The sequence below is a fragment of the Columba livia genome, chromosome 6 (assembly GCF_036013475.1).
Source record: "Columba livia isolate bColLiv1 breed racing homer chromosome 6, bColLiv1.pat.W.v2, whole genome shotgun sequence".
NCBI lineage: Eukaryota > Metazoa > Chordata > Aves > Columbiformes > Columbidae > Columba > Columba livia.
Window position 1 is genome coordinate 32825720 of NC_088607.1, and position 27531 is coordinate 32853250.

Genomic DNA, 27531 nt, shown 5'->3' on the forward strand with positions numbered 1-27531 from the left:
AATTGGCCGCTATTTTTGACGTGGCGCGTTATCATCTCAGTAAAGCAGCAATATGACTCTACACACTCAACCTTTTGATTCTCAGACAAAGCTAGGGTAAAAGCACATTGAATTTACACAACAGCTCACAACTGCTTGGGAAGGACAACTGTAAAGCAGCTTGGGCAACCTTGCTTGTACCTTCTCATATAAGGAATCAGTGGCTGGACACTATAACATATTATTCCCCTATGATGTACTCTACTATCAGCTTCGGATCCTTCCGTTTTGCCTCAAATGCCCATATGACACAGCACATATATATGGTTTACATATACGTTTTATTTAGCACAAAACAAGGAACAGCACTGCATTTAGCATTCTGTTTTAACACTGTATATACAGAAACAAACATAGATGCAGATAACCTTGAGAAATCACACACACATGTGAAAGAAGTCTTTTTTAATACTGTCCCAAATATTTCTACCATTACCTAGTAGCATCAGCACGAGTCCAAAAGGTCACATAAATGAGGCCCTCGCCCTCCATGCACACCAAGAAGAACTCCTCCCAACACTCTATAATAAGGATAAAATTTTAGCTTTGACTCAAAAGTCCCAAGGACTACAGCCTACCAGAGGAAGGCAGTCAAAGAGATCAAAGGCATCCCCAGAGACTTTGTTAGGTGAAAAAAAGTGAAGTGTGCAAAGTTACTCAACTGTTTTGTGGACTTACGGTTCTGTTGGCATCCTCATACAGTGTCATAAATGTAAATGTATACATCAAAATGCAAATACGCTTACAACCCTGCCATGAGTTCCATGTGAACAGTGCTCTGTAAGCAACGGCAGCTCCTTCTGTGTGCAAGGCCCTGCCCATACAGGGCTCTCTGCAGGACTAGGACTGTAAACTACGTACCTAAATGCTGGTAAAGTGTGTTTACATAATATGTAAATAGATAAAGAAAAGTACATTCACACCAGCTACCGAGGAAAGAAAACAAATATTTTTTCTCCTGCTAGAAGTACTGAATCACTTACCATCTGGTTTGGGAGGAAAAAAAACCAGACTCGGTCCAATTCAGCTATGAAGAAAATCCTATCTAAAAAAAGTAATCACATGCTAGATCCTCTTAAGTTCAATTTCCAATCATTTTTACATGGAGACATGGAGAGTTTTGTTTTCCTGAAGGGAAAGACAAACAAACAAACAACAGTAAGAAGGATGTGTGGCTTGTTGGGCCCCAATCCTGCAAGCTCTAAATACTAAGCTATGGGGAATAGTGGAAGCTATTTTTCAGGACAAAGCTGAATCTCTGCATCAGTTTCTGCTGGTATGCATCCTAATTTTCCAGGAAAACAGACACACTTTTGCTACCATGCTGTGAAATGCAAAAGTAAAATCTAGATACTAACTACCTGAACTAATTTCCCTTTACACCTTGGTAACCTTTGTTTTTTTTCCTAAATCATCTGTGGACATACCTATGCACACATAGCATAGTGCAGTATGTTACTGACATATTATTGTAACTGAAAAATAGCATGGTCATATAAATACTCCAAGTACTAGAGCACAACCAGCAAAGGTCATGTTTATAGCTCTGGCACACATTTGTCATTTCCAAACTTGTGACTTCTCACTTCGTCCTCAGACACACCATTAAAATTACTTTCTTCATTTTTAAAGAACCTAACATTTTTATAGCATCGTTTCAGTTCGCACTTCAAAACTTACACATAGCACTGATTTTCCAGTTTTCTTTGTGTGTTCGCTTTAGCAGTTGTTCACCCCACAACCATATGTCACGGAACCAAACTGCACGGTTCCCTCCTCCTTTACACACCAACTCACCCCTGCGTGCCGCTTCCCTGGAGCATCCCCCTGGCCTCAGTCCCTGACATTCCGTCCACACTTCCTCCTCTTTTTCCTCGCCATTTTCCTCTACTAATTCCCAACATTTAGTAACTGATGTTCTTGTATTTTAATACTTTTGCGCTGGATGTAGGCAAATCCTGGTTACAACCTCAACTCAGAGATCGATATCGCTGCGTGGGCAGCTCTAACAGCCCTGCAGTTCCTGGCCTGCTGCTGCTGTTTCCCTCCGTTCACCTCCCTTGTTCAAACGCTTGCATAAAATTTCCCTCCTGCTTCCAGAGGACTCAAGTTTAAAACGGACCCTTTACCAATGGGACAAAGAAGGATTTTACTGATTAATCTAAACACTTCAAACACCAAAAGAAATGTCCCTGTCCCACTATACACCTTATCCACTACGTTTTACAGTTCATCTCTTTTTTTTCTGCTGAACAGTAAAACCATGAAAGAATTAAACTATTATTTATTTTAAAAAGAAAAGTATTCTGGGCTATTCCTTACAAACTACTTCTTTTTTTCTTCTTAAATTTAGCATTATTGATTAACCCTATGCAGGTCTCCACTAGGATAAATTTGATCCCAAATAATCAAGGAATGAAATAGTTCTCTCTCACACCGAAAAGTGATTGTTAAAATGACGTGTTACACATATAACCAAAGGCAACCAAGTTACTATGGCTTCATGCGTTATCACTTATCGCCTGTGTGACAATCATACCCAGTCCTCACTCATGAGCATGAAAAAGAAAGGCTTAGCTTCAAGATAGTCTGTGCTAAAGCATTTTTGGCAGTGAGGGAAGGCTATGAGTGAGCACCGAGCAGGTTACAGTGACTCAGCTGCACAGCAGTCACTCTTTAAACCACAGAAATAGGATTACTTTAGACCTTGCTAATAAGGATTCCTAACAGTTGGCGTGTGATCACTACTTGGGGTAGCACAAGCAGTAGCAGACCCACAGCTCACACCCTCCGGGACCCCAGAGTTAGTGAACTATCAACTTCCAACCCCCAGACTCCAACAGAGCAGAATCACACCCTACCCTAACACAAAAGTGCCTATATACCACACCCATCTCAGGGCAGGCAAGAGTAAATACGGCACAGAAGTCAGTGATAGTGGGAGAACAGACACCCACAGAGACAGAACCTTCCCCTGCCATTGCCAAGGCAGCTGCTGAGGGACGGCTGGCGGCCAGGGAGCTGCTTCCAAGCCAAGGTGACCTTGCAAGCTTCTCCCACCCTCCGCTCTCCTGCTGAGCAACCAAATGGGACCCTCGGGATTCTCTGAAAAAGTAACAGAGAGAGAAAAAAAACAAACCAAAACAAACAAAAAACCCACTTCAGTTTGGCACTGATGGAACGGGGACCAGAAGGGCGTTACGGGTCTGGCAGCCAGTGACAGAATTCAAAGCACCGACAGGGAGGTGATTTCAAAAATGCCGTAGAGGGCCACGCTTTGAGCCCCAAAAAACACCCAGGGAGGAGACGGACCTCTCAGGCTAACAGAGCATCAGGACTACGGCCAAGCACAACCATCCTTCCATGCCAGCTATCCCAGGAAACTGATTTCAACAGGTAGTGTCAGCATGTGAATTAACTTTTATAAGTAAAATGATGAATGACTTCTATGCATTTTGCTGCTTTTGAAGGCACTCATGTAAAATATCAAATGTCACATTATTTTAATACAACCAGAGATGAAGGTATGCAGGGAAGAAATCACAAGTACACACACCACGCCTTTAACTGTGTCTTTTCTGCTGCCAGTTAAAAGACTAAAAGCGATGGTCCAAACTAGTGTTCTATCCACTATAAGATTAACCAGTTTAATCAATTATTCCCATTTATTACTAATTACATTCTAACATACTATCCATACACATTCCTGTTTATATTTCATTTTGAAAGTTATGCCAGTAATAAGAAAGAGAGATCATACAGCTTTTTGTGGACTCGGAGTTACACTGCAAATGGAGCTGTGGGTTTCTTTCATCTCATTAATTACCAACAAATTGGGTTTTTTTACTGTCCTGCCTGCATCTGAGCACTCAGGACTGTGGACACCTCAACAGTATTTTTAAGTTTTTTTAAGTTTTAGGCATAAAGGTCAATTTTTTCTCAGATTATATAATCAGATTATCTTTAGAAAACATTAAAGATAGACCAAAAACTTAGAAAAGTCAGGTAATAACTCTTTCCACAACCATTAGGGGATTTCTCTCTTTTTTGTTACGGGTGCGTACAACTGTTGAAAGTGTCACGCAGCTCCACAGCTGCAGTGGCTACAACAGACACCACGGAAGCGGCTCTGGACGGAGCTGCCTCCCTGCAAACCACAAGCCCAGAAGAGAGGGCAGTTTCTAACCACGCTGGTAAACATTGTCTTCCTTACATCCAGGATCAGCCACAGACAGTCAGAGAGTTCAGCAGGAATCAGGCCATGCCTAACTCACAGCACCCATCGCCACAGTCTAACCTGGGCAGTGCCGGAGACATCAGCGGGGACCCAATTTGCACCAGTGGAAAGCACGAAATCAATGGAGCTAAACCCAGCGGATCAGAATGAGGCTGGTTATGTCAGCAAACTCACGGACAGGGAGTTGCATGCTGCGCAGCCTTTCCCACTCTGCGTCACCCCAACTCCCGCTCTGGGCTGTTCAGTAGCAAACTGTCAACAAAACCCACTGATGATGTGCTTTATATAGAAATAGTGCATTTAACTGAGAGGCTACAACAAATGAAGAATGCAGCGAGGGGTTAATGGAATACAGGACGTGTGTCAGTGAAGAAGTGGTAAAGGTGGGTGGAGTCTTAATGTTATATAGATCTGCCTGAAGTTTGGTATATATATGAATCTAATTCCCCTTTCGATTTCAGTACAGTTATATCCTGCACTCCTCTCTGTTTCTACAGCTATATAAACTCTCTGATGAATAACTGATAACCAACTTTCTTTTACGTAAGCCATTACTGGAGAGCCAGCAAATATTACAGATATGTTGTTTGTCTTCTCTCTTTTTAGTCTTGTTCTCATCTGAATCATGTTTGGCTAGCATTCATATCTATCTCCTTGACTGGTGGTGGCTGTAGAAATAATAATAATATATACCCTCACAGAATGAGTGGCAGAAACAATGCAAAAAATGACATTCTTTGACACAGATTCTTATTTTTTGTCCTATGTAAACATACATCTGCAGCTGTTGGCAACATTACAACAGCGGATGGTCTCTGTGCTGCCTGTCCAAGTTCTACACCTTGTAAAAGAAATATTTTAGCATTGTGACACCACATTTAAGTACAGGTAACAATTGAGCTTCTAGGCAGGCAGCTCTCAGTTCTGTCCATTCAACACTGTTGTTTTATCTGATGGGTTACAAGTAATTTTGACTTTTCAAAACAAATTAAAGGGATCTTGGAAGCAAATCCTAGAAGAAAGTGAAAATAATGAGAAGCTGAAAAACTGTCCATCCCACAAGAGAGTTCAGGTAGAAAGGAGAGAACCCTGGAAGTAGGAGGGGTTGGGCAGGAAAAAATAGCTCTAACACTTCTCAACATATTCTCCTTCTGTGTGGGGGGGAAAAAACAAACACAGCAGGAGACCAAAGCCATAACCTGAACTTGACCTCCCTCATACTGGTTCTATCATAAAACCACTGGGCTGAACTTTGGTCATTTCATCACCGACACAAAGCAGTCTCGAAGCCCAGCAAAGCAACTACACCGTGATGGTTTTTTTTCTTCATTTGCACTCAGGATAGTAGAGGCTTGCTAAGAATATGGCCTTTCAGAAGAAAAAACATGTCAATTTAATTGTCAGTTGGCTGGACATCTTGCTTTTCTTTTGAGGTTGTTTGTTTTAGTATTACTGCACTGAAAAATGTGAGTGTGATACAACGTATAACTGGAACATTAAGTGCCAAGGACATATTTTTGTTTGTATCTGTTAGAAATGGAAATCAATACAGTAGTTAAAAACATTGAGGATTATAAGGTGAAACATAAACCCTATCACCAATGTAACAAGCCACCAGGAATGTTCACATAAAGATGTTCTTAAAATCTTAATAAACATCCTCGTACACAGGATATTTACAGAGTGCTATGCACTAAAAGGTTCAAGTAACTCACCTACTATCACCAAGCGAGTCAAGATCAGGCCGAGATCAGAGTTTAGGATCCCAGTTTACTCTGCTGATCTTTCTTACAACTGCATGTTATCTCAAGTGCAATGTCTTACCAATACCAAGCATTTCTGTTTCCACAAAACGCCTTATTTTTGTATGGCATAGAAAAAGAGCCAGTGTGTTCTAAAGTGAGCATTCCAGCAATCTCTTGCAAGTATAAAATGTAATTGCTGAGGCAGAACACAAATGGATAGCTTAAGCCAACAGAGAGATAATTTACCATTGTCACTGATAATGATAACTGCCAAAAATTCCAGTCCGTACCGCCATATTTAAAGTGAGTGTCCCTGCAGAAGGGCACTGAATAGCACACTGAATACGGAGCCGTCCAAATCCCTTGGCTCCAACAAAATGCCAGTTGCCAATCAACACAGCAGCGGTGAGATTGTGGGTGTCCTCAGCAGTTCACTCCAGCGCAGAACGGCTCCCAGGCCAGTAACAACCCCATCTCTCAACTCAAGGCCTCTGCCCCCTTATCTTCACCATCCTCCAGGCAGATCTGCTCCTGCCAAATACAAAAATGCTCACCTGATCTTCACCCTGCGCTCCAAACACTGGAACTGGAGACAGCAATGACTTAAAACATCAGTGTGTGAACATGAAACAGCGGAGGATTTCAACGCTTTGTGGTTTCACGTGGAACTTGAAAGCAGCAAACCAAATGAAGATTCTCCTCTATGAAGAGGAAGAAATAATGCCATGATCTAAGTCTGCATTCTGTGCAGCAAACTTATTTATAGAGGGAGGGATATAAGTTTGGGAAGAAAGATTCAAGTCACACATATTTGTTTACAGTACCAGTATTTCATCCTCTATAGGCCATCACATGGCTGCAACATCTAGATTTCTGATTCAGGTACAATATGTAAGAATCGTATAAGGCTCACTTAAGTTTAATGCATATCTTAAGACTTGAGTTTGCCTTTAATCAAGATAACACATTGGTTTACCTTGGTTTTAAATAAACTTTTTAAACTTGGTGGGCTGCAGCCCCGGGAGTCCTAATTGACTGAATATTATCATTCAGCTATGTTTCAGAATCCTAACCAGCTAGGCCTACACCTACGATGGTACTTAGGTGCTGAACACCTGCTTAAATAATTGAACTCAAGGTGTTGTGAGCCTGTATAATTTTGCGATCAGAGCCTAATTTTAACAAATCCCAGCACTAATAGGTTAATTTCTGACTTCAAAACCTCCATATTTTCTAGGCATGATCTGCTATGTGTAGTCATGCGTATCAGAAAGCAGGTAATAGGATTGTTGCCACATATCTATAAATGAAATAAAACATTGCATGTAACACCCTGGAAGAATAAATCACTGTACCCTTTTTGTACATCAGCCTGAAACAACCACATGCAGGCTCAACCAGGTTGGAAGTGAGCCAAAAGATTATCCATCCTTTCTGCCACACGTGGATTCTCCGAGGATCAGCGTCTGGAACTCCATGTGCTCGTTCGATGTTCATCTGTGGTTAAAGATAATGAATTCAGATAGAATCATGCTCAAAAGTGACGAGAAGCAGACACAGCAAGAACAGGGCATGCTGTACAGCAAGACCTCGATCCAATACTCCGGTGGGAGAGGCAGCGTCAGAAAGCTGAAAACTGACAAGGTGGTCAAAAGGGCTCAGCTTTAACAAGCAGTGAGTGAGCAAAAGAGCCCAAACTAAACCAAAACAAAATATCTGTTGTCCACGACACTGTGCTTGCACTGCCGCGCTGAACTACACAGCTGCACTACAAAACAAGTAAAAAGTTCCTCCCGCACCTTCTCCTCGCCCAGGTCCACAGCTACCCGGGAGCTGTTTGTTCCCGCGGCTCCCCCGTCCCCGCAGGCACCGCGCAGAGCCCGGGCGGCCGAGCCCGCCCCTCCGTGCCTCTTCCCCGGCTCCCGCTGCCGCCCACGGGAGGCCGGGGCTGCCGAGACGCTTTCCGGGGCTGCGGCCCGATCCCCCACGCCTCGTCACGACCCCCTTGGCACGGAGACTCCGGCCGCCGGCGGTGCCGCCGCACGCCTCCGGAACCCGGCCGGCCTCGCCGCCCCCCGCCGCGGCGGCCGCAGCCCCCGGCGGCCACTCACCTCCGCCGGCCCTGCTGGCAGCCCCGCTCCCTCCTCCGCCGCTCGCTGCCCGCGGGCCGCCCCGCCGGAGGTCGCAGGGCGGCGGGCAGGACTACAAGCCCCGTCGTGCGCAGCGGCGCGGAGGCGCCTGCGCGGCGGGGACAGGGGGAGGAGGCGGAAGCGGCGACGGGACCGCCCGCGGCGGCGAGGCGCGGCGGGGCCGGAGCGGGTCGCCGCCGCCGCCGCCATGCCCCGGGACAACATGGCGTCCCTGATCCAGCGGGTGGCGCGGCAGGCGCGGATCACGTTCCGCAGCCCGGCCGGGCCGGCCTTCGGCGAGAACCTGCACCGGCTGCAGCAGCTGCTGGACGAGGTGCGCGCCGAGGACTTGCACTTGGCGCCGCGGGGGCCGTCGGCAGCGGCGGCGGCGCCGGGCGGGGGGTTCCTGAGGGCAGGCGCGGTGCCGCCCGTCAGCTACATGCACATCTGCGAGACGGAGAGCTTCAGCATGGGCGTGTTCCTGCTGCGGAGCGGCGCCTGCATCCCGCTGCACGACCACCCGGGCATGAACGGCTTGCTGAAGGTGCTCTACGGCACGCTGCGCATCGCCTGCATGGACACGCTGCCCCCCGCCGCCGCCGCCCCGCCGCCCGCCGCCGGGCCCTGCCACCGCGCCCTGTTCCGCTCCCGCCAGCAGTACACGCCGGCCTCCCCGCCCTGCCTGCTCTCGCCGCAAACCGACAACCTCCACCAGATCGACGCCGTGGACGGGCCCGCCGCCTTCCTCGACATCCTGGCGCCGCCCTACGACCCCCAGCACGGCCGGGACTGCCACTACTACCGCCTGCTGGAGGGGTCGCCGGCGGGCGCCGAGCCGCCCGGGCTGCCGCGGGAGGTGTGGCTGATGGAGACCCCACAGGCCGCCGACTTCTGGTGCGGAGGCGAGCCCTACCCCGGGCCCCGCGTCAGCCTCTGAGCCGGCGGCGGCCCGGGCCCGGCCGATGGGACGGTTGGCGCGAGTTCGCGGCCTCCCCGCGCCGCCGGGCCCGCCTCACGGAGCCGCGCCTGGCCCGTCCCCGGCGGGCAGCACCGCCCGAACCACGGCTGCGCTCAGCCCGTGTCCCGCTCCCGGCCGGCGGGACCGCGGCTGCTGGCCGGGGCTGCTCGGGAGCGCCGCGGGTCAAAGCCTTCCTGCTCCTGGCCTGCCGGAGCCGGGGGCAGTAAACGCCAGAGCGTGTTTATTTCTTTGGGCTGATGCGGAGGAGCGGCACGGTGAAGTGCTGATCAGCTGAACGGTTGGGGGGAAAATCATCCCGCATCCTGTGTAAATAGTTAGGGCTGCATGTCAGCGAGGGAGATTGGGTTCCATCAAGGAGACTCAATGCAATAAGAGTTGTCCTGGGGTGCCCCAGGCTCCCCCCGGCAGAGCCAGCTGGTGCCCCTGAGCCGGCAGAGCACGCCCACCCAGCCTGGGCAGGGGCTGGGCAGGCTGCGGCCTTTGGGGACTCTGTCTCCAGAGCGAGTCTCAGCAAGAGCTGTACCCTGCCAGCAAAAAACAAACCCAGAACAACGCCTGAGCCAGGACATGTTCCTCCAGTAAACACCGGTGGTCCCCAGGGCTGTAGTTAGGGGAATTCCTGCTCCGAAGGGACACTGTCAGGTTCAGAATTTCTAACAGTTCCTTAAAGCGTTGCCTATAAGATCTCACTATTGCAACTAAGAACTGCAGAGTACGTCTATGCATATTTCCTTCAACTAGGAGAAGGAGACTAGTCAGCTGCTAATTAACCTCGTTTGGAACCTCATGCGGCAGCGGCGAAGGGTATCAACTGTGGGCATCTTAAGAGAAAAACCAACCATCCACTGTTGTGTCATGGAAGCTATTTCAGAAATGTGACGTATTTGCAAACTGTACATACAGCAGCGTGCATACCCTACGTACAGATAAGATTTGACCTGATGTCTTCTCTTTAAAGCGTGGTCTGTGTTTTTATATGGACAAGTGAACACTTCAGGCTTGTAAAGCCTTGCGGTTTCCCTCTTTATACTATTTATAAAAACTACTTTTTCATAAGGCTTTTAAATAAACGTAGGATAGAAGAGACACCCTGAATTTTGCCTTGCTATGATGGAAGCAGTTTGGATATGCAGTTTGTCCACGGCAGGAGATGCAATCTTTCTAACGAGGGAGGAACTATTTCTATAGGTGAAATACTCCGTCTACACTACAGGGACTGGTCTCGTGCCCATTCATCCTAACGCACGCTTCATACCACAAACCCAGGCCTGGGCAGCCTTGGCCCTCTTGGTCTCGATTTGGGAATTTGAATAAGAAAGCGCGACTTACCAGCCTCCTGAGTGATGTACCGACCTGCTCCAGAAATCATTCCACAACTGGCTTTAATTTTTCTTTGTGTATTTATAAAAGCAGACTTGTTTTTCCTGAACAGTGGCTTGTATGTGTGAATTTTTAAAGGTTTCTGATACAGCATTGCTTTTTTATTTTTTTTGGCCTGCGAAAGAATGAATGTAAAATACAGTCAGCATTATGCATGCACAGATTAATACTTTTGCAAGGAAAAAAATTGTGGAAATTATTTCAGGCAATTTCCATTTATTCTTACATCACTTTAAAGTGTCTGATATTTCTGCAGCTGGCTTACCTGTTTTTCCTGGAATTCCCCTGCAGCTAAGTGTTAATGTACAACAACTCTCTATCGAACGTAGTCATTAACTATAACGCAATGCCTCCCTGTGTTACAGTCTGTTTCCAGCTCTCTCCGATGCTAATGAAGACCATCATGCTTTTTCAGAAGCCCACGAAGAAGATAGCCCGGTGCATGCAAACAGCTGTACTGGAAAAACAAACTGTGACAGAGACCTTTTTTTAATCTCATCTGCTTTATCCTCCCCGTAGGTCTTTCTGCTTGATTTTTAATTTTTTTTCTCCATATGTAAAATCTAGTTGAGATGTTTAATGGGATAGGACTTCAATGCATCTTTCTGTAGAGGACGGCGTGGTCCCTTACACTGTGGAGTGCTGTTAACAATCATGGCAAACCTTTTCCTTTTTTTTTTAATAAAGTTGTTAGAATCAAAGTCTTAGCGCTGGGAAAATAGCAAAGAAAACCTGAGATGCATTGAAGAAAAGCTTCTTTGTGTAACTTCTTGCTTACTCAGTAATTGAAACTTCTTTCATATGTTCTGGATATCTGTGAGCAGAAGGTTTGAGTCTGTAATGCCGTTCCTTCTCTCTGCGGTCTGGTTATTGTGTTTTCACAACAGCAAAATTACTGTTATTGCTGAATTATAGAATAAATACAAGATATCTCACCACTGACCAGTCATTACTTTCCTTCACAAGTACGACAGTCTTAAATCAAGTATGGTACAGAGCACGAGTTTCTTTTCCTAACAGTCCGAATGGGTGACTGGCCTTTCTTTGAAAGGCGATGCTTAACACTGGGTTCTCAGCCCAAACCTTCCCCCGGCGCCCTGCAGACAAATCCACGCAGATGCGGTATTGCCACTTCTGAAGCTGGCTGCTGTTGTAAGGCAAAGGCACCAGTTTACAGCTGCTCACGCTAATACACGATGTATGGTTTTCTTGTAGCTGTATGCTAGTCGTGTCAGTTTCCTGAAGTCAGTTCATTTACAATTTCTGTGTTGTTTATCTTGTTTTGCTTTTGACTGGAGTTTTAATCTTGTAGCATCTGCAGAGTGCAAGTGGAGCCTCGTTTTGCGCACCTGGGTAGCTGAGATCCCAATTTTGCTCACAACGCTCTTGCTGCGACTGAGCTGCAGTTTTCCAAGGCCGTCCGTGGCTGTACCTCCAGGAGCCCAGCAGGCTGAGAGCAGCGGATCCGAGTCCACCTCCCTGAACCGCAGCCCACTGATGCTGACCAAGGACGCCACGGCTCCGTGTGACATCCTTCCAGCAGCAGGCTGTGGGCTCTTGGGGACCAGACACACATGGGATGAGATGGCGAAGCTGCAGTCCGCTGGCAGACACAGCAGGGAAGGCAAAAGTTTACTTGTGCTGCTAAGGTGGACAGTGAGATGGTGAGCATGGTGGCTCTGGAGCTGGCCTCACTGCTTGGCTTCTCCATCCCAAAGAGACTGGTCTGTGCCCAGCTTAGGAAGCCTGCTTCACGTCTGATTCAAAACCAGGCACATCGCTTCAGCTCCCACTGACTGCCTTTCCCAAGCAAAGAGCAGCCGCTCCAAAAGCCAATGCCAGTTCCAGGAGACAGGGCGCAGGGCGTTTCAGACAGAAGAGGCAAGTGCCGCTGGGGCTTTGCACAGCGAGACCCAGCACCGAGTCAAGCAGATGCTGGTAGCGGCTGGGCAAGAACTTTGCCCTTGCTCCCCGCAGTGCTGGGCTGTGCCATTAGCAGGGTGCTCCATCCTGTGCGGTGCAGACCGCACCGGGGATCTGTAGCAGCAGTTGAGCCCGCAGGGCCAGTACAGCCCTGCACCGACGGCAGGACCCAAAGATGGGCCCTGGCGGGGTCAGGCCGGGCTAACATCTTAAAACACAATAATAAAAATAGGTTAAAAAAAAAAAGGCGCGATGTTGCGGTCAGATGGGTTCAGCAGAAAAAACCCGGTCGTGCCGCGGGGGTGAGCGCCGCCGCCCCCGCGGAGCCCCCCGAGAGCGGGCGCGGTGCCGCCTGCGCCGCCGGGAGCCGCTTTCCCCGAGCAGCGGCCGTCGGGGCGGCGGTACCCGCTCTTCCGCAGCCCACTCGGGGAGGTTGCCTGGGGCAGATCATAACCGCGGAACAAAACAGAAAGTGAGTCAAAAAACCCACCCCGCTCCCTGGTTAATATTAGCCCGTCTCTCTTCTCCGAGGGAAATCCCCGCGCCCCAGAGCGAGTGTTTGTACGGCGGGGCCGCTGTTTTTCCGCGCCCAGGCGCAGCGCTGCGCCCAGCGGAGCCCGGACCGGGCTGCTCCGCAGCCCTCGCCGCACGGGTCCGGGGGCGGGCGGGAGGCCCTTCGCTGGGCCGGGGAACCTACGGAAATAAAGGTGCCAATTTAGCATAATTAAGAGATTTATTTGTAGTCTTTTATAAACGTTGTAAGCACCGACCCTATTGTCGAAAAGTTTATTTACAGTGTGGCCAGAAAGAAACCCTCTCTCCTTCCAGCTCCCGTTAGTAGTTGTGCATTATTCGTGTTATCTGCTGCGACCCAGGTCCCGGTAAACAACGGGCGTCGGTTCCAGCCAGAATATTTACATCCCGTCCCAAGTCCTACTATAAACGTAACACTTTTAAGTCACCAAAAAGAAAAATTAAAAAAAAATAAAAAAACAAAACAAAACAAAACCAAAACCCCAAACGAGTGCGTACAAAAATATAGTCTCTAAAAAAAAAAAATCCCAATATTAATAGGCAGAAATGTACAGCCATACGAAAACCAGGGAGTGAAAACTTTCCGGTCTCGGTGTCGCCGCTGTCGTCGGAGCGGATCGGTAAGGCACCCCCCCACATGCAGACAGGGGACCGGGCTCTACACCACACAAGGCACCAAGGACACCTCACCACGACGGCACTGCATGCATCCATCCTCCCGCCGCAGCCCCTATGTACACCCGCCGGCCCGGCCCGGCCCAGGGGAGCCCCGCGGCGCCGCCAGGTGCTCACCGCGCCCCGCCGCGCTCGGCGGCGGCTCAGCGGCTCAGCGCTGGGTCCTGCGCGCCCCGCGCTTTCAGGGAGTCCGCGTCCGCGCCGCGCAGGGGGCCAGAGCGGCGGCGCCGCTCCCGCCGCCGGGTTGCGGGCACCCGCCGGCCGCGGCGGCTCCTTTCCGCTCCTTCTGGCGCAGGTGGATCTTGGTGTGCCGCTTCCTCTCGTCGGAGCGGGCGAACTTCCTGCCGCAGAAGTCGCAGGCGAAGGGCTTCTCGCCGGTGTGCGTGCGGATGTGGGTGGTGAGGTGGTCGCTGCGGCTGAAGTTCCGCATGCAGATGCGGCACTGGAAGGGCTTGTGGCCCGTGTGGATGCGGATGTGCCGGGTGAGCTCGTCGGAGCGGGAGAAGCGGCGGTCGCAGCCCTCGGCGGGGCAGGGGTAGGGCCGCTCGTGGACCGGCGTCTTGCTGGGCCGGTTGGGGTACTTGCGGGGCCGCAGGATGGGCCGCAGCGGCAGGTGGTGCGGGCTGTAGGCGCCGGCCGGCAGCCGGGTGCCCGCGCCCTCGCCCCCGCCGCCGGGAGCGCTGCCGGGGGCGGCGCCCGCCGGGGGCGCCCCCATGGTGAAGTTGCGGATGGTGGAGAGCGGTGTGAGGGGCGGCGGGACGCGGAGCGAGTCGAGGGGGCAGGGGAAGGGTTTGCGGTCGGGGCCGGCGTGAAGCTCCCGCTGGCACTGGGGCGGCGGGAAGAAGCCGCCGTACTCGGGGATCATGGTGAAGAGCCCGCCGTCGGCCGCCGCCGCCTTCGGGGAGGGGTAGGAGGGCGGCGGGGGAAAAGGCAGCGCCCCGCCGCCGGCGGCGGGCAGGAAGGCCGAGGAGGGGTCCTGGGGGTACATGTCGCCGCACCCAGAATAGGGCGGCGGAGGTGGCGAGTACAGGTGTTCCAGGTCGGCCGGCTGGCCCTGCGCCATGGTGCAGCCGAGGGCCCCGGCCAGCGGATTGGGGGAGGCGGCGGAGGCGGCGGTGGCCGAGGAGGAGGCGGAGGAGGTGGCGGAGGAGGCGGAGGAGGTGGCGGAGGAGGGCGTGCTGACCCCCTGCAGGATCCCCGCGCTCACGATGTTGATGATGCCCTCGGGGTAGCAGCTGGCGCCGGGGTACTGCGGGTCGATGGAGAATTTGCCCATGTAGGTGAAGGTCTGGTTGCGGGAGGCCGGGGCGCTGGGCGCGAAGCCGCCGCCGTAGGGCAGGTCCAGTGCCCGCTTATCGCCCATGTCCACGTTGATCATGCCGTCTGGGGGGACAAGGAGCCGGTCAGCCCTCCGCGCCGTCGCCCGCTGGGCGCCCCACCACCGGTCCCGGCCGTGGCCCGGCCCGGTTCGGGGCTGCGGCGCGCACATGTTGCGCTTCGGCTGCGGGGGCTCCGCGCGGGCCCCAACTTTTTTCCCCTAGCCGGGTGCGGGGGCAGGGCTGCCGCGAGGGGCGCCGGGGACCCCGGCCGGGCGAGCCCCGGGGGGCCGCGGCCCCCGTCCTAGTCCGCCCCCCGCCCGCCGCCCCGGGGCTCCGCCGCCCTCCGCGAGCGGCCCGGCCCGCACCTGCGCGGCCGCGCGGGGTCCGCTTACCTCCTGCCACACCGCTCATCTGGTCAAACGGCCCTGCCAGGTCGGCATTGGGGAAGATCGCGACCGAAGTTGGCAGCGCGGCGGAGATGTCATCGGCGGGGTAAATGCCCTCGGGGAGCTGGTGCACAAACCCGCCGAGGGTCACCGGGATCTTGTCCACCGCCTTGGCGGTCATCATTGGGGCAGCGGGGCGGCCTGGGGAGCGGCGCTCCCGGCCGGCGGTGTGCGCTCGGGGCGGGGAGGGGAGAGAGAGGAGGGGGCGCTTCCCCCTGCCTCCCACTACCGGCGCCGGGGGACCGCGGGGAGCCGGCGCGGCGGGCGGGGAGGCATGTGCGGGCGGGCGGCCGCCCCGTCGCGGCGGTGCGGTGCCCGCGGTGCCCCGGGAGAGCCGCCGCTCCCGCCGCAGCTCGCGCTGGAGGACAAGTCTGGCGGTAAGTATTTATGGGAGCCCCCTGAATGCCCGGGACGTCACTGCCCATATAAGGACTGAGGAACGGGGCCCGGCGGTCACGTGGGCGCCCGCGTGCGGGACCCGCCGCCTCGCGCCCGCCCCAATCCACCCGCCCCCCCTCGGCGTTCCGCGCCCCGCGGGGGCGGCCCCGACCCGCCCCGGCCCGCCGAGCCCCTGCCGCGCCGGCAGCGCCCCAACGCCGCCCGCCGCGCCGCCCAGGGGGGTATTCCGGTGGCGGGGCCCTTGTCCTAAAAAGGCGAGGATCCGGCCCCGCCCCGCCTGCCCTTTTTAGGGCTCGTTCCGGAAAATTTTAAAAAGCTCGGAAAGCAGAGGAGGTCCCGGGGCCGCCCCGCCGGACCCAGCTCACTTTCTCAGCAGCCCGTAACCGCAAAGCGGCGGCGGGTCAGAAAACAGCCGCATTCACGGAATCCGGCTTCTCCTTTCTTAAAAATAAATTTTAAAAAAATCTGAATTACGGGTGGAAAGAGGCACCGAGCAGAGCGAACGCGTCGCCGCTTTTTTTGGAAAGTGTCTGATCTATATATACTGTAGCGAAAACGGAACTGCCTGCTCCGCCGTCGGTGGGTTGTTATTGTACCGACGGGCACAACCGGGGACGGGACGGGACGGGGCGGCGGGGCAGAGTAACCCCGCGCCGCCCCCAACCCCCGGCCCGCCCGCACCGCTCCCACCCTCCTCGGAGCAGCCTCTCGCTTCCACAATATCCCGAGGCTCCACTACTGGTTTTGCTTTTCTTTCCCTATGATCTCCTCCATAATGAGGGTATCAAACTAAAGAGTGCTTAAATTCTAGCTTCTTTTTTTTTTTTTTTTTAATTTTTTTACGAAGTACTAAAAATAACCTCCCTCGTGCCTCCCTTCCCAGGAGGAGCCAATCTTTCATATGCTGTTCCCAAGCTGAGAGCTTGCAGCCCCTACATCTTCTTGCTGATGAGGGTGTCAGATGTAATTATTTTTGAAAGCTGTATCCCATGCTATGTTCATGTCACTAATCTCATTACTTAGAAATATTTCATCTCAGAGCTGTTTATTCCTGCGTATAGAAAAGCGACTCTCACATATGGTCTGTAGCGTGCAAGGCCCTTTTACAGTGGTCTTACAAAAAAAACCACAAACAACAACACTGATAGCCCGAGCAGAAGCAAGACACGGCAACATGAGAGATGCTACAAAAGCGTGTGCACTTACCTTGTGTCCCAAATGCTGTCACAAGGTGTCTGTCTCCCAGGCACCTCTTCGTCCATCCAACACCTCACACCCCAGCTGAGAAAGGTGCCCACCGTTCCTCTGGTTTTGTTTCACTGCCTTTGGTGATGCTCCAGGTTCACAACTTGTCTGGTCACTGCAGAGCCCAGGCTAGACAGGGGTGTGCCTGAAAAAGTAAAAGTTTTAGGGTCATTTGCCATAGTTGCAAAGGAACAGTAGGCATAAACATAGATATTTTCCTTTATCGGTGATCAGGGAAAAGTGCACTGTGATTAGGAAATACATAATACTGTTTTTTTAATGTAGATTTTGTTACCAGTCTTTTCTGGCACTTAATGTACAGCCAATACAGTTTGGCATATGAGAATTAGTTGAAAGAAAGCTCGTGTTCAATTGCAGTAGGATTCTAGATATTTTAGTTTAAAAACCCCATCTCAATTTAAAAGTTAAATTGTGACAGAGAGACAGAGAGGGAGACAGGTTCTGGTAAATTTGACTGAGAAGTAGGAGCAATTGTATTGTACCTTTCCATTACAGCTGAGCTATAATTGGTCTAATCGCTACTATGAAAGAACAAAATATTGGAATCTGTTGTGCAGTGAGGCAAGTTACTTTAAATGAATTTGAGAAACAGGTAACTCTAAGTACAGTATCCTCCTTACTGCAAAATTCATGGATGTATCCGATGCAGGTTTTAGGGATAGTCTACAAGATCTTCCTGTATTATTTGAAAATACCACATGCCCACTGAAGGCACTAAATCGTAATGCACAGAGGAGAAAGAAGAACCAAGGTTTCACATCACACCTTAACCCTCCCACATCTCAATTCCGCCTTTGAACTAACTTGTTGAATTTAATGTTCTTCCACTATGGAGAAGGATTCAATGAAAGGCTGACATGAATAACATTTAATATACCTTCTGGCTAACTTCACCTAAGGAATACTACTATCTTAGTTGACTATGTTGGTTAATTTCAAAAGCCTTCTCGAGAACGGGGTAAATTGTGTCCAATTTCCAGCCTTTACACAGACGATCAAGTCACTCGACTACTCTCAATGGGAGCTTTGTCTGAATAGTGGCAGGATCTGGTGCAGGGCAAGATGGAAACATAGCTAATGCTTGGTCTTCAGGAAGATGTTGACAGATGAAACTCAAATGTTTCTGGTCCCTTTTCAGATATTCTTGCTGAAGTGCTTTGCATGTGCTTGGTGCCTTTGATCCCCATTTGGCTGACTATACCAGACTCCAAGGGTTAGACCGTCCAACTTGTACTGACGTCAATGAGCCTTACACGCAAAAAACCATACTGATTCCTGTGGTTCCTATAAACCACGTGGTTTCATATGATGGACAGATTACTGGTGTAGAATTGCCAAAGCCTCACTCATACCAAGAAAGGAGCTGCATCTCGTACACACATGACATGTTTGACTGTAGCACTGACTGAGGAGAGTTAAGAGCTGAAGGGAGAAACTTCTCTTTTATTCCCAATTTCTTTGAAGCCAGTCCCCTTTGGATTTATTGTATTTGTTCTTTTAACAAGGTGCAAGCTGACATTGCACTGGGTGTATTTTTCTGCAGTCATTCTCTACTACAAGGACCTGAGACAGGAGCTGTAGAAATAAAATTGTCTTTGCCTCCATACCTGAGCTTGAGAGTGGCTGAGGAAGAAAAGGCAGCTCATCATCTGTGGAGCTGGCAGCACCATTTAACCAGCTTAACATCACACATTTGAGTCATCCCTCCAGGGGGTTACTACGCTTTTGTAGCAAAACTCCACCGACCTCGTGATGCTAGTAGGCCTGCTTGGGAAATGCACCCTGCCACTTCCACTGTGCACGCCACTGCTTTTGGAAATGTTCAGGTGGCCCCAGCTCAGCAGGTGCCCTTGGGAGCAGGGACTGAGCTGGGAGCAAGCACTTGTTCCTGGATAGGAGGTGAGTGACCCTGTCGTCTGACAACAGCAAGTGATGTCCGGGCTAGATTCAGGTTTGGGTTGTTATGTTCCATATAAAAAATAACATTTTCTCTCCAAAGACGGATTTCACAGTTTCGTAAATTTGCCGCTTTTCACTGGGGGTAGAGAGATCTGGCATGTCCTCACAGGAGGAAATGCTGCTTTACTTATACCTTTTGTTTTGCCAGGGCTATCTGCTGGATTCCCAGGCTGCAGGCGAAGGCCACTTCCCTTAAATCTACCCTGCCTGCCTGCCCCTCGCAGGCTCTCAGTCTGTGCTGGCTGGTCACTGAAACTTGGTAGCCAGCCAGGGAAACCTGCTATAAACATGAGCCTACAGAAAACAGCTGCCTGACTGCTGGTGTGCTAGGGGAAGGGGATGGTTAAAGAATAGAAGAGGAGGCATCCCAGTCTGCCCTTAATTGCAGTACCTTGAAACCACTCTCCGTGGTTTTCAGCCAAGGCTGCTTGTTGTCTTAGGATGAATGCCTGTAAATTTGAAATAAGTAAATGACTTTATTGTGAGGATTTGGCTTGGGAGAACCTTAACAGCATCCTGAAGGGTTATTTAAATGTCAATAACATTTTCTAATTCGGGCTATAGGAATTAAACCCATGTGGAATTGGTAAGATACTCGTTTAAGTTTGTGCAGCTGTAAACAAGTATGTGTCACAGAGAAAACTTCCAGCCAAATAACAGCAACAACAAACTAATTTGCCCAAAACCTATTCTCGTTATTAAATGTGCAGAGCATTTCCTGGATATTCCCGTACACGGTTTCTAGCACATGTATCAAATCCGCAGTCCCACCAGTCCTCACCCGCTTGGTTGCTCACGAAACACCCGAGGGAACAAGGACGTTCCCCGCAGGCGGCGGGCGGGGAGCGTGTGCGGGCTCCACTGCCCTCTCCTGGGGAAGACGCTCCCGGGAGCCGGCGAGGACGCGGCAGCTGAGCAAAAAGCAGCGCGCTGGGCTGAGTGCTGCTGGTGTTTCACCACATAACAGCATCACTAAAGCTTTACACTGCCTTACAGAGAGACAAAAGTATAGCCCCGTCGGGTCAGAGATCCCGGGCAGGGCAGAAGGGCTGCCTGATGGCTGTCCCGCAGGCTGTGACCCCCGTAGCCCCAAAGGTGTCAGGATGAAGATCACGTACCCCAGAGAGGTGCTGGGAGCAAGCCACAGAGGGGGCATCCCTGATGAAAGGCTAAAATACCAGCTCTGCCTGGGGGAACAAAAAACAAATAAAAAAAAAGTTGGTTCTCGTCACAAGGAAAATAACTCGGATACACATATCATTCATTTGACAAGACTCTCAAAATAATGACTTTGTCTCTGAATAGCAATAGTCTGACTGCTAAGCTCTACTTTCCAGTCCTTTCTTCTGAGACTAGTTTCACTTACCCTTGTATTTCCTGCTCTGACGTGTCTCCTGTGCTTTGTGTAAATACTGCCTTGTTCCATGGCTGCGCTGCGTCTTTAGTCCAGAGAGAGATTAATTGAGCACATCCCTTAACGATATAAGTGGCTGCCTTCCTTGAAGGACTGAAATAAAAGAAGTATAGCAAGCATCACCTTTACAGTTCTCCTCTTGGTCCCATTACCTAGCCTGTCAGAAGGCTTTTCACACATACTCAGTTCATAGGAAACAGCAGTTTCAGAACTGGGTACAGCTTTTTACCCTCAGCTGAGGAGTAAAGTAATGTGTGGCATGTCTTTTCAGCAGATCAGAAAGGAAAGCAAAACTCTGGCACCATTTTCCAAGCAGTCTTCTGAGAAGTAGAAGAACTCTGTGGGGTGTTTGTCAGAAACTTCCCACCCCTCCAGGGAAGTTAGAGCCATTCACAGGATTTCTAGATTACCAAGGACTCATTTCATTTGCCCTGTCTATGCACCATTTCTCAGAACCTGTTTCCATTTATGTCTCATTTCTTTGTGCTTTGGTCTTGAACCAGTCTGCCTTGAGCCTTGGAAACCCTCAGCTCTTTGCTCTGGGTAAGTCAGTCTGAGCATGATTCTGGCTTTTCTTTCGTTTTTATCATTATTTATTTTCTGTTCCTGAGGGCATGTCTACATGCTCCAGTCTCACAAGAAGTCCATCCTGACTGTGAACTCCTGAGGAGAAGGGCGTTCAGGTTCATTTTCAGCAAAGTTACCCAATGGATGGCTTTCTGTCAGAAAGTGTCAACAAAGTTTATTGGAGCAGGGATTTTTTTTTTTTTTTTTAAATTCCACAAGAGATTAAAATAAGCAACATGTTTTGCTTTAAAATTTCTAGGGCCAGATCTTCAAGCGATGTAAATTAGCATAAGTTTTCTGATGCTCTGACCCCTGCAATCTGAGTGAAAGTCAAAATTGGACATGATTTTATTTAAGGTTTGGTTACATTTCAAAGTTAAAACTCAAACTGCTCCTGAGGGTGAGCATGGTCCTTTTCATTATGCATTTGGGCTGCTTCCACCTGTTTTGCAAGAGTTGTTTCTATCTTTGATTTGTTTTCTCTGCTGCAGTGTATTGTCCTTATTCTTTCACCTCCCCTCTCATTCACGTCCCTCTCCTTACTTTCTGTTGTCCAATCTTTTCAGCTCTCTTTTCTCTCTTCCCCCTCCTGCCTTTCCTCTTCCTTGGTAGTTCCTTTTCCTTCCCCCTTATCTCAGCAATTGCTGCCAACAGCTATATTTGGAATAGAGTGGGAACAAGCTATTCTTGTGACTTTACTTTGAAATAACTGAGAGGAGCAGATGATTTTCTTTGAACAAACAGAGGATGTATTGAGGGGAAGGCAGGCTAGTAAAGTCAAAATGACATTGTTAGGGAGCACCTGCCCAGCAGGTTCATCTTTCCCAATCTCAGGATAACTTAACCACTTATTAGTTCTTGTTTGCTCTGTTTTAGCTTTAAATCCTCCTTTTGTGCAAAATCCCCCTCTCCAGGTTAGTAAGCCGAGGTCTAAGAAGGCCCACCTCATCACCACAACATCTGGGCACTCACATACCAAGGGGAATCACTGCCATCTAAAATCGTAAATGCCAGAATTAGCTAAAATGGGACGTATTCTTGTTTAACACTTGAGCTAAATGCTGTCGTATCTTCTGGTGTAGTCACAGGATACCGTTATAGAGTTCCACTTGTATGGGCTAGCACAGAAACATGCTGGGAGGAACAATTCCTACTAAGCTACATGATTTCTCCATGTCCTCTCACATTAACTCCTTCTCATCACCACCTGTTCCTCATCAGCCCTGCCATTTAAATTCCTGTAAGCAACACATTAACAAAGCCAGCAAGAACCAGAGCTACATGAACAGGACAGCACAGAATGTATTTCTCCCTATCACTCATATTTCTGTGTTTATATGATTAACTCCCACATTGGCAAAACAAACAAGAAACAAGGCCAAATGAGAAATTAAGCATCGTGGCTTAGCATTTAGTGCCTGTGCCAGAAGATCCAAGTCTTTTTGCTCCCAAGTGAAGCCAGTTGTATTAAAACCGCACTGCTGTACATGTTTTTGTGTGTGAAACACCTTCATACAGGGAAAGATACATGAAATTACATGCAGAAATATGCAGAGACAAGATCTTTCCTTACAAGTTAAACATTCAAAGGAAGGATGGCTGCTAAAGGTTAGACAAGCAGCTAGAAGGAAATTATTCTTCCATCTATCGATGACTTCCTGGGATGTTATAAACCAGCTAACACAAATGGTCATGCTGACTTGGGGCTTCCACAGTTGTCTGTGCAATACCTGTTAATATGTCCAGTTTGCCAACAGAATACATGTCAATACCAATGTCTTAGGAGGGCAAGGCTGACAGAGCTCTAATGTTTTTCTATTGGACCATCTAACAGAAAAAGATATAAGTCTTCGAGAAAAACAAGACTCTTTTCTATGTCCACACTACTGCTACTGCCACCACACATCATGAATGTGGCATATCAGACAGGGGCTAAGCAAAGTGGAAAAGGAATGACCTAGGCTACGAGGTGACAACTACTTTCAGCACTACCACTAATTCACAACAGAGACTGCCAAGTGTCTCTTTGGGTTTCTGTCCCTTGAAACAGAGCACAAGCGAATTTGGTGTATGCTGCAGTTGTAATAATATAGTAGCATTTCATACTGAATTAAATACAAGTGTAATGGCTGAGTGTATTTCATCAGTATCAGCTGAGTTTTTGCAATTTTGTGCTGCCATAGAAAGCAAATATATTTTCTTTAACTGTTCTTAGCCTCGGCTCAACAGACAAATGAACTTTGGCATATTTAAAGAACACTGCTAAATCCATGGTGAACTCAGAGAGGATTTAGCCCTCCCCTAACCCCTCGCATCCTCTGTGTCATCCTCACCATGCAGATTTCCGCTCAGTCATCTCAACTCCACATGGTCAGTACAGCTAAATAACATGACTGCAAAGATCTTCTCAAAAATAATCTTTAGGTTTAAGGCTCTCAGGGCACTACACAGGGCACATACCTGGGCCAGCCTGCTGACGAGGGAGCCCACAGCTGTATTGCCCTCAAACAAGTCTGCATTCACTGGCCAAGGGACCAGAAACTGCTTCCTGGGCTTCCAGGAGTGCTGACGTGCCTCTGATTTTTATTATTGAGCAAATGCAGATGTGACTAAGGCTTGGCTGCATCTAAGCCATAACTAAACCCCGCTGAGATTTGCAAAGTAGGCTTTCCCCAACCTCCTTGGGCTGGACCAGCTGAGAAGATGAGCATTTTCTGAGCCTTTCTACCACTACTCAGAATGGAGAAGAGTTTCCTACCCAGAGTTAGAGTCCTTGCCCACAGTGTACGATGTGCTGGATTCAGCCCTCTTTTCTGTCTGAATGCAGCTGAGCACATTTCTTCCATCTTACAGGATGGCACCCACACCCATGTTTCAGGGTCCCTCAGGGGCCTGCCTGTGTCTTTCTGATGCAGACTTTGAGCTTTACATGAAGTGAGCCAGCTGGACCGGCTCCTCAGCAGAGGTCAGGGTACCTGCCTGGGGAAGAGCTGAGACCCAGTAAGAAGATGGAGCTGGTGTTCCAGTTTCCGCACTTGGTGTTTGAGCAGGTCACAAGGAGCTGGCCAGCTGTGTATCTGGAAGAGGATTAATGAGAAAACTTTAAGTGCTATGTTAGTAGTATCGATTTGCAGTGACAACCACAACCTGCAAGTACTTTCCAGACACCAAGGAGAAACAATCACTGTTGCCATAACCCACAAAGAACATGGGAAGAAAAGGTGTGAACAAAGACTAGTACCAAACAGATTAAGAAATATCAAAGAACAGGAAGTATTCACCCTACTGATGTAGAACAGTCCTTCCTAAAGCTAGGCTGAATATTCATCACATCATAAACTCCGTCCTGTGATTCAGGACAGCGCTTGTGTTGGAGCACACTAGAAACACCAGGTCTGCCGCATGCCCAGAGAGGCTGACCAGGGCTGCCATGGACTTTGCAGGCTTTCTGATAAGCACACTTATTGTAACACAATTGAAAGTTGACAACGTGTCTAAAAACACACACAATGTCAGAGAAGGAAGGAAATGTTGGTTCCCTCTCTCCTCCCCAACCTCATTACAGGCTAAGGAAAAATAATGTATGGAGAATAATACTTCACCATCTAAAGAGTTTTTCTGGTTTCTAAATCTAGTGAAGAGTCATTGTATATTTTGACAGAAAAATGAATCAAAATAATAAAGTGAATACAAAATTATATTGCTGTCAATAATTTAATTTACACAAAATGGCACTGTGACATGGTAATTGTTATATATGATGCAGCATTCAGTATAATATTTGGAGAATGCATTATAGAAAGTCAACATTTAACTACTAAAATCAACTTACATAATCAAAGCTGTCAGGGAATCTTTACAGTTTTATATTAATTTGAATGTAATTTACTATAGAGGTGTCATTCTTAGAGGTGCTTACAATAGTTAATGATCTCTGCATTTCCATTATAGAATCCTATTTTCAAAGGTTTATAACTTGGTCTTAAAACTCTCAGCCCTCTGGCACATTTTCCTTTTCCTTACAAAAAACTATGTTAGATGTTTTAAACTTTTCTCTCAGAGCAGAAATTGTTGTTACTTTCAAAATTCATTTTGAGGATTTGCTAATTTGCTGCTTGCTACCCAGGGATCTCAGAAAAAGAAACGGTCTTCACAGTAGAAGTTACATTCTTCTACTTGCCTGAGTATTTTACCCCTCAGATCATTTTTCTTGCTGAAATACCTAAGCATCTTCCAATATTGCATCCAAACATTCTCTGCATAATTCCTTCTCTGCTTCCTATGTTGCCACCATTAAGCTTTCTTCCAGGTCCTCTCCTCATCTCAGACTTTGACTCCTGGTTCTGCTCTGTGCCTTCTCACAGATGTCCACACTTACCCTGGCAATTTCAAGTTACACCACTTCCATCAGTTACTGGGCTCTCCTGGCTGCACATTTCCTCAGCCTCACCCCTTTTTTCAAGCTGCAGTCTTAATTCACTTTTCCAACACGTCAGAAGCCCAACAATTAATTTTGTTCTAGCCAATACATTTCTGTCCCTGATCTTATAGGCCTGATTCATTCCAGACATTACCCATCAGCCCACCTAGACCTGCTCTCTTGTTTGGTGATTTTCAGTTTACCAGCCACAGGAACTATACAGCCCTGAGGCACTAAAGCCGTTTCACCCCCAACCCAGACTTTCTGCCAGGAGGTAGGACACTGAAAACCAATTGTCCACAAACACATTGTTACAGGTCATTTCGAAAACTGGACTTTGAAAGGCAAATCGTTAACACAAAGCTATTCTCCATAATGAAAGCAAAGCAAATTATTACCTTGTCTGCTTTGGTAGACCTGGTCCAGTTCATGGGTCTAGTTTTCCAAATCCTGCTCAGCTCCACTTTTTTTCACCCATGTCAGTTAACTGTCATTTTGGATCCCCTAGCTGTCTGCAACCTCAGTGTTATTAGAACAAGCACATTTCAGCCAACATGCACAACGGTTTCCAAAATCTAAATCATCACTATCATGCAAACATCTGGACTTACATAGAAGTAGTTTTGTCACTTGTCCAGGATCTCTTTATTTTCCATGCTAGAAGAGCTTAAAGTATTTGTAATGTTCTGTTCTAGTCATTCAGTCTTGATATGGCCACTTTTGTCCAGTGCCTACACTTAGCCAAAACACTTCCTTCCCTTTTTCTATCATTGCCGTTTTCCTTGTTTGAAGAAATGAATGTATTACTTTCTAATAATCCAGTGATGTCAGAAATAAGATGGGAATCTCCTTTCCCTTATGCATACTGAGAACAGATCTGTAGTTTTGGAAAAAAAAAAAAAAATCTGTTGCTTACATATCACATTACTGGATCTGGAAAGAAAAACTATTTCACAGGCATGGTGTTTTGACGATGGACTTGATTCAAGAAAGATGTGGTCATATTTAGACTGGATAGAACTGGTGACTGACTCAGTGAGATGGCTTAACTCTGTAACTAGGGCAGATAACAATGAGAAAGACAACACTGGCAGTATTCTGTTTGATCCTTCAGATTCATAGTTCAGTCGTACAAAGGAACTCTAGAAATCACTCTTTTTTCCCTCCAGTGGATATTCAGTTGGACACAAGCAGGATGAGTGTCTGGATATATTATATTCTATAGAAGCATTTGACACACTTCAAATCTTTATTCTAGTTTTGGAAAAAATGCTAGAAGACTAGCTGTAGCAAGGACTACTGGCTGAAAGTTTCCGGGTGTTACTTCATCATTCTGTGTGCTGAGAAAACTGAACTGGAAGATGGAACTTTAAAATGGTCAGAGAACTCAGGGACTCAGAGAACTCAGCAGAATGAATGGAACCTGACAGGCACAGGACCTTAGAGGGTGTTCTTTCAAACTGGATGATGATTCTTGCATTTTCACTGTCCCTTACAAAAAATCTAACAGACCAGTTTATCCTCATTCAATATTTTTACTCCTTGAATCACAATGAAGTTTTCCTCTGATGTAGGTAGTGCTGCCCGCTCTCCCGAGGTTGACGCCCACTTCATTCAAGTATTCCTAGTGCAGCAGGGATTTTAGTGGCTACTGGCTTGCGGCCAACATCCCACACATTTCCTCCACAGCAAAAATGCCTTAATTCTGACCCACTGCCTTTCAAGTAGATGATGGGGGGGGGGAGCAGTCACAAAAGAGCTTTGCTTTTATCTATATTTCTCCTTCAGAAAGATCTTAAAAAAAAAAAAAAAATCAGACATTGTCCTTCTCTTTTCTTTGTCAAGGTCTACAGTCAGGCAGGGTAAAGTTTGGTGCTGCTGTTAGAGCTTGAGCCCAAAAAGAAGCTGAAGGCATTCAGATGGTGGTGCTTATAGATTCGGGCAAAGGGAGTTTGTAAGCAGGATAAGTGCAGAGCGGGTGGACCACACTGCCTGCCCTTGTGCCAGTGGACACACCCAGTGTCTCTCCCACTCACCATTCCTTCCAAATCAGTTCAACCAGCACCTACTGCAGGACCTTGTGTCTCTCAGGCAGGGCAC

General features: G+C 48.7%; 2 protein-coding genes and 1 long non-coding RNA gene across 12 annotated transcripts in view; 1 reads left to right on the top strand and 2 right to left on the bottom strand.

Annotated features, from left to right (window-relative positions):
- Positions 1–301: 301 nt before the first annotated feature.
- Positions 302–15843, bottom strand: EGR2 (early growth response 2). 5 transcript variants are annotated; one of them, XR_010473642.1, is made up of 5 exons: positions 15353–15762; positions 8133–15024; positions 7377–7518; positions 2997–3144; positions 302–1167 (listed from the first exon to the last, which is right to left on the bottom strand). XR_010473642.1 is itself a non-coding variant. In XM_065068607.1 (2 exons), the coding sequence occupies exons 1-2, from the start codon at positions 15528–15530 to the stop codon at positions 13823–13825; spliced, it is 1380 nt and encodes a 459-aa protein (XP_064924679.1). In that variant the 5' UTR covers positions 15531–15843; the 3' UTR covers positions 13147–13822. The 5 variants fall into 5 exon arrangements, 1 of the variants encoding a protein (XP_064924679.1); XR_010473640.1 differs by having other exon boundaries at positions 302–6722; XR_010473641.1 differs by having other exon boundaries at positions 2997–7518.
- Positions 8359–11444, top strand: ADO (2-aminoethanethiol dioxygenase). The gene has a single exon (XM_065068624.1). The coding sequence runs from the start codon at positions 8359–8361 to the stop codon at positions 9085–9087; it is 729 nt and encodes a 242-aa protein (XP_064924696.1). The 3' UTR covers positions 9088–11444.
- A 124-nt stretch (positions 15844–15967) lies between the features above and the next one.
- Positions 15968–27531, bottom strand: part of LOC110356929 (uncharacterized) — a 72177-nt gene continuing 60613 nt past the window's right edge. For 5 of the 6 annotated variants that reach the window (XR_010473644.1, XR_010473646.1, XR_010473645.1 and 2 more), the window contains 5 exons: positions 27468–27530; positions 23991–24088; positions 20397–20537; positions 20149–20217; positions 15968–17195 (listed from right to left, as the gene is read on the bottom strand). This is a non-coding gene — a long non-coding RNA (uncharacterized LOC110356929). The remainder of the gene's footprint in view (positions 17196–20148; positions 20218–20396; positions 20538–23990; positions 24089–27467; position 27531) is intronic. The other variant, XR_010473648.1, reaches the window with a different exon arrangement.